The sequence below is a fragment of the Vigna umbellata genome, chromosome 8 (genome assembly GCF_029865625.1).
Source record: "Vigna umbellata cultivar VRB3 chromosome 8, Vumbellata_1.0, whole genome shotgun sequence".
Taxonomy (NCBI): Eukaryota; Viridiplantae; Streptophyta; class Magnoliopsida; order Fabales; family Fabaceae; genus Vigna; species Vigna umbellata.
Genome location: NC_142172.1, coordinates 28243602 through 28250929, shown reverse-complemented (window position 1 = coordinate 28250929; position 7328 = coordinate 28243602). Strand labels below are relative to the sequence as shown.

At 31.1% G+C, this 7328-nt stretch overlaps 1 protein-coding gene across 1 annotated transcript; it reads right to left on the bottom strand.

Moving 5' to 3' along the window:
- Positions 1-2145: 2145 nt before the first annotated feature.
- Positions 2146-3436, bottom strand: LOC124839859 (transcriptional regulator SUPERMAN-like). The gene is made up of 2 exons (XM_047315797.2): positions 3161-3436; positions 2146-3055 (listed from the first exon to the last, which is right to left on the bottom strand). The coding sequence occupies exon 2, from the start codon at positions 3012-3014 to the stop codon at positions 2364-2366; it is 651 nt and encodes a 216-aa protein (XP_047171753.1). The 5' UTR covers positions 3015-3055; positions 3161-3436; the 3' UTR covers positions 2146-2363.
- Between the last annotated feature and the right edge of the window lie 3892 nt (positions 3437-7328).

Here is a 7328-nt window from a genome sequence, read left to right as displayed (position 1 = left end):
TTCCCCCTCTTACCACCTATAGTTAACATTGTTCTAAGCAAAATGTCATGAAGCCCGTATAGTAAAAGATGTAAGCACATAACATTGAACACAGTGAAAGGATTTGTACGAAATAAGGTAGAAGGATTGTAAAGGGTAAATCAAAGAGTGAGAAAATCAGAAAATTGTGTATGATTAAAGATGAAAAAGTAGAGAAAAGTTAGTTTATTATGTTTGTTGTATGTTGTTTAGGGAAAGGGTGGGGGGTTAGTCATTGATGGCAAAGGTAGTTTGGGTGAAGGAAAAGTAATGGAAGAGGATAGTGACGTGCGCCGACTAGCTTACTTTATCCCATTCTTCTTTCTTTCACTAAAACTGCACTTTAGCAGCATTTGTTGTACACACACATGTCCATCTTCCCCATCTTCATTCCTCATTCATATACCTTTCTGACATCATTGCACGATGGACACTTCAATTCAATTCTTCTAAGCTAATTAAGCCCTCCAATTCCCTTACGCTTCTCTCAACTTCAAAACCTCTCCTTACTCGTACAATGTCATCACTTAATGTTAATACACAATATTGGAAATGGAACTAACAAAAGATATTTATTAAAAGTAATCACCTACCATATTATATATTATATATCTATACATCAAACTTAGTAAGACTAAATACGAAAAAGCTTAATTTAAGATCGATTAGAAATAAACAATTTATAAATGATAAATGATTTTTCTTTAAAAATCAATTTTTGTGATATTGAGATCGTGCTGCTTAACTACAAGTGGAAAGTGAGTTCAGATTAAAATTGCTTTAAATTACTAGTATTGTATTTGTTTTACATTTTAAATATAGAGTCGAGTAAGTAAACACTCTATGATTAGATAAAAATTCAAATTATAATACAAAAGTAATGTACTTAATCTTGGGTACTGAATTTGACACACCAATAAGAGAGAGAAAAGCATTTCTTGTTTTGATTGGTACTGTGAAAAACTACGAGTTCCTGTTTGGGGAAAGGTCATCATGGTATGGAGCCACATCACATAGGGAACATGCGAAACATCTAATCCTGGGAAACACCATGCTCTGGTTATACATTAAAGCAACCATTTTGAATAAATTGGAGAAGGAAAAAATAATTTGGTTTTTCCACCTATCAATGTATGATGAAATGCTATGTAGTAATGCATTCATCTCTCTCGCCTTGCTTTCTCTGTCGTCTTTGTTCTGTTCAACAGTTCAATCTGAAAAAGACTTCTAATTCGTGACATCTTGAATGTCCCCGATTCTGACATCATTTCTAGGGTCTTCCTTTTCATTCCACTCCTATAGTCGCATTTATATTATGCTTACGTAATCGTATACATGATTGTTTCTTGTTCGTATACTTTTTTTGGTCTCCTATCATCACGTACCAAAAGCAGAAGCATTAAATACGTGTGTGTCTGTGTGAAAATTATGGAGAAATCTGAACTGCTTATTTTATGTTTTATGATGGCAACATATCTAAGAAAACAAAACAGCACCGACATATTGTTTTGTTAGGTTGTTTTACCACGATGCTGTTAACATGTTAGCCAAACATTCCAAGCATTCAATCACTTGACAGGACTTTTAGATTTCAAACGAGAACATTCTGTCTAATACTTACATCTCTCTTTGTTTATTTATTATGTAAACAAATTCAGTCAAACTTAACATATAAAATCTTATGATACTAATATACATATATGTTTTACTCTTTGTGTTGCCAACAAAGAACACCATATGCATATACCCAGGAAAATGCATGGATGTTCTTAGAATCAATATATTTTCGGAGTCACATGTTTATGTTCACGATTCTAGAGACACACAACCGGGTGAGGGAAGTTTAGTATATGGGAAATAATATTGAGTCAAACTGAACAAGAATACTCATTGGCTTTTAAACTCTTGAGGTGAAAAATGAAGATCATCCAAGAGAAATATTGATTGCCAATTCATGAGACCTATTGCAACATTGTGATAATTCGACATCTTAATTAATTGAAGATTCAATGTTACCTTTTGTTAATGATTCATGTGTTTCTATTTATATCATTTCACCATTGCTCCAAATTGGTGTTCTAGGTACCTTGGATCGACCACTCATTGGCTTGAATATAGCCTGAAGGTACAGGACAGTGCTATATCCAGCTTTCATTAACCCCAAATTAAATCAAAAGCACACAAAATGATTAAGAACTTGAAAAGTAGAATTAACACATACAATGTAAAACTGCAGCTTGAATAGATTCCTGAATTACTGGTGCAAGAAATTTAAACAAATTTGAAGTTGCAAATTACTTGAAATGTTGGGCATACATTGATCAGTTTGGTAAAATTGCACCTGGCTAGAAATGCCCAAGTCGAAGCTCCAAGTCTAACTTCTCCTCTTGGTGTTTAATCAACCCTATTCCTAATTCCAAAGTAATGTTTTGCTCATTGTCCTTGAAACCCTTGTGCTCCTCCTCCTCCTCCACACAGCCCTTCATTTCCTCATCATTCCTTGTGTTGCTACTTGTCATCATCATCATCTTAATTTCGCAGCTTTGAGGACTCAAAAGAGGAGACTGAGAATGAGAAGGTGTGAGTCTTGGTTTCTTGTCTCCACTGGTAGAACCTGGGAAGGGTGGTGCAGAAGACAAAGTGAGACAAGGAGTGCAAAGTGGAGAAGGATGTGGACAGTTCAAAGACTGATCAGATAAAGGAGAAGGTGAAGAAGATGTTGGAAGAAGAGTTGGGTTATTAGGTTTAGTGCTAGGGTTAGGTTTAGGGCACTCAGAAACCCATGAAGACAAGGATGATCTCAATCTAGCCCTATCCCTTCTGTGAACATTCATGTGTCCTCCCAATGCTTGAGCAGACCTAAACTCTCTCTTGCAAAAGCTACAAGCATAGTTTCTAGCAGGCCATGAATTTCCCCATGTATGCTCCTCAAAGCCAAAGCTATCTTCTCTCTGTGGAGTAGTAGTACTATTTCTGTTCAGATAGTTTCCTTCCATGGAGCTTTCTTTATAATGTAATTTTCATCCAAATCTGTAACCTGTAGAGAGAACAAAGGAGAACCATGTGTTAATTATCCAAAAAGATAAACATTTGACTTTTTTCATATGGAATAAATAATGATCTAGACTTATAGATCTCTTACAATTAAGAGAGTTCACAGATGAGAGAGTGAGAGAAACTGATCCGAGAATGGGTTCATATTGAAGCTTAGCATCAGGTACTGAGGCGTTAAGGGAAGATCTCTATCTGCAGGTGTACTTCATCTGCCACTGCCTGTAGCTACTGTATTTGGATATTGCTTAACACATATATTGGAGGAACTGTGTGAAAGTGGTATTTCCCTTTTGCCTGATCCTCGAAAGCTCTGGCATATGGCAGGTTATGCTCATACTGTTGCACTTGAGTGACTTTGAACAGAATTTCAGTATTTGACTTCAAAAGAATATAGCTAACTCTCAAACCAATTTAATCACTACAAAACATTTCTACTTCTCACATTTTCTTCTGTTCACATTAGTTTCAAAGTGAGTTTGTTAATATAAAATTACGTGTATAACTTATAAGGAACCTATTAAAAAAGAACTAAATACTTAAAAAGAATTTCCTAATGAAAATGTATTTGAACACCACCAGAAAAACCCTGGTATGCGACAACATTAGTAATAAGAAATTAACACACACGTCAAGTAAATATTAAGTTCCACATCGACAATTGAAGTTATGTTAAGCGTTTAAACTTTCTAAATACTAAAGGGGAAAGGGTAACCTGTATTAATTTTACTATTTAAATGTCTTAAGTGTGTGAACAATTTTTAGTATATTTGTTAAATATATTTTGTCTCAAAATTATTTTAAAATATATTGTATGTCGTTCCTTAAATAAATTATATATTAATTTCGTCATTATATTTCATTTATGTAAAATTTTCTAACAAATTTAAATTATATATATTGTTCGCATATCATTAATTTCAAAAGACGTGCTGCACGACTTTCTTAGTTTGATTTAGAAAAAAAATACAATTTTTAAAAATAATTTAAAAAAAACATATTTAATCCATAAATATAACAGGATAACTACATGACATGTAATTCTTATCAAATTTAATCATACTATTCTACAACTGACTTTTACGATCTTGGAGTTTCTATCTTCAAGATAGTGCTGAAGAAGAACATTTGTTGAACTTCTTTATAAAGTACTTAAAAAGATAAAAGAAAAAAAATCCAATAAGTGTTTCTCATTGGTTAAATTAACCTCACCTGAGGTTAATATTAATATATGAAAACCCTATATCATAACTAATTTGTTTTCAGCTAACCATAAATTTCATTAACCGAGCCCAATTGCATTAAGAATTTGAAGAACTGGGGCAATTACTTAAGCAGTGACAATAGAGTTATCTATTTCACATATAAAATCATTTGGAGATATTGATGTTGGGATAAGCTTGAATTTCTCAGCTCCTATTTAGATGCAAGCTTAGTACAAAAACAACGTATAACGTCACACGTATAACGTCACACGTATAACGTCACACGTTCAACGTTTAATTACTGAATAGTCAACGTTAAAAATTACCGGTGACATTTTTGTAAATAAATACAATTATTAAATGTAGTTTATAATTGTAATTCGACGTAAAATGATATAAAACGTCGAATGTCTCAATGTTAGACGTTAAAATGTTAGTGAATTCACTAAAAGTTTGAACAGGAGATTGAAAATTCATTAATTTTATCCTATCGCGCAAGACTCTCTTCTCTTCTCAAACTTTTCTCAAACGAAGTTTGACGACCATCACATGTAATGTTTCTTTCATTTGATACAAATGCATCTTAATTAACTACTTTATGTATGATTTTCGTTTGTTTTGATCGATTATTTTCGTGCTCTTGTTCTTCATAGGCGCATTTTCTCCGTCATTGGTGACGACACTTTATTCTGACAAACTCACCTTTTGAAGGTTAGTTTTCATTTTCGTTTTGAAGAACTTATTTGTTGAACTTGTTTGTTGTTGTTTGGTTGAACTTGTTTGTTATTGTTGTTTGATTGAACTTGTTTGTTATTGGTTATTGTTGTTTGTTGTTGATACTACACGTTCATAGTTCTTGCTTTATAAAATACCAAAAACTAAAATTTGTTATTTTTCTACTTTTCAGGTATCGTAGAGTTATAAAAAAGGATCACCATTAATGAAAAAAACTCACATATTGACAAAATTCGACGTTAATTTAACGTCGTATATTGACAAAAATCGACGTTAATTTAACGTCGTATATTGACAAAATTCGACGTTAATTTAACATCGAATTTTTTAAATTCAACATTAATTTAACGTCTCTTGATATGACGACGTTCACGAATTCGCCGTTAAAAATCCAAAATATTCGACATTGTACGCGATTTTTGTACTAGTGACGTCTAATGTTTTGAATTTAAAGATATATAGGTTTTTTAATACAGGAAAACTCTATAAAGAAGGATTGAATAGAGTTTTAAATCTTTTCGCAAATTAGTGTTTAATTTTCTTTGCAGGGATTAGACGTTCTGCAACAATTGTTAAACACTTAAGTTTATAAAACCATGTTTAGGAAAAACATTTGAAAAACAAAAACAAAAAGACACACTTGTTTTTATACTAGTTCGCTCTAAACTGAGCTACGTTCAATTCTTTCTTAAATATCTTTAAGGAGTTCCACTAATCTCAAAGGATTACAATGAGTTTAACCACTACTTGTATACAACTAACTCACTCGTTAGAACGAGTATAATCATTTCTATTATCAACTAGTTTAACTCACTGGACGATTTAAATCCACTAAGTTAACCTTACAAATAATTTGCTTCACTTCTAAACAAAAACAAGAAAGTGATTTGTAAAAAATACAAGAATAAAATATGTAACTCTCTTAGAGAGGATTTGAAATCAATACGATAAGATTCTGAAAACTTGTAAAGAACTTTTATTTTCAAAGAACAAGTTTAAGAGACACACTTAAAGAAAGAAGTAGCGTGAATGTATTCAATAATCATGATTCTTGTTCTTCTCTTTATGTAGTCTTCTTTATATAAACTTCTTCGAAAAATATTCATTACTTAAACTTTGACTTTCTTCTAGAGACATAGCCTTTATGGTACTTAGTCAAAAGCTATGTTTGTGTTGGTGGAGTAACTGTGTTGTGCGTACGGAAAGGATAGGCAAAAGACATAAAGGAAACATTCCTTAAATATCTTCTTATCTCTTAATGTTATTCTGATCCTAAGCAAGCTTTTGAATAAAGATAGTGATCTGCATAGAAAAAAGAGAGTACAACACAACATACAAAGAAGTAACTTACATCATTTAGAATAATTTTAATATATAGCGTTTTACTTTTATCATATATGGTTTAATCTACTGGTAGACGCTATTTAGATTAGACACTATGTTAGAGTCACTTATAGCGTTTAGGATATTTAAGTAATAACATTTAGCATTTTTTATCCTAAGCGATTCAACCAATTAGATATTATTTCATTTAGACGTTTTATTAAACTTTAAAACAATGTTTACTTAGACGATCTTGTCTTAACATATTTCTCTTCTTTTTTTTTTCAACAAATACCGAAATTTTGTTACATATGTTCAGATTTAGTTTGCATATTCTTCTTTTTTATAGCTATACATATTTTATTTTATTTTATGAATTTAAGATTCTATATATGTTTAGGTTCTTATACGTACAAACTACTCATTTCAATTTTTTACATGTATTATTTTAATTTTTTCTAAACATTGATAATGTGACAAATCAGTCTAACTTAAGATAAACTTTATTATGATGTTTCTTTTTGTTTTTATAGAAAGAAGAAAATAATGGTTTTAGAATGACAAATTTTTTTTAACTATTTTAGAATAACATCTTTTCCTTTAAAAGTTCTTTTTATTTCTTTTCTTCATTTCTACATAAGAACGTTATTATTTCTTTGTACGAGTGAAAGCCAAGAGAATTATAATTTTCTTTCTTAATTGGATATTATGTATTTTGTTTTTGTTTAATTCTTTTTAATTTAATTATGAGTTTTTGTGATATTACCATGGTATCTAAAGGAGTTTGAATACCAACTAAAATATAGGAAAACACTAGAAAGGGGAGGAGTGAGTTTGAATGGTGTTTTTAAAACTTTTTTTGCAAATCAACGTTTAACGACTATTGCAAAGATTAGACGATCTACAATAGTTATTAGACATGTGTATGTTTAGTATAGTGTTTAGGAAAACGTTTTAAAGAAGGAAAGTAATAACACAAGTATTTTATACTGGTTC

Excerpts from the sequence above, each read along its gene's own strand:
- LOC124839859 (XM_047315797.2), bottom strand. The coding sequence starts at position 3,014 with ATGGAAGGAAACTATCTGAACAGAAATAGTACTACTACTCCACAGAGA.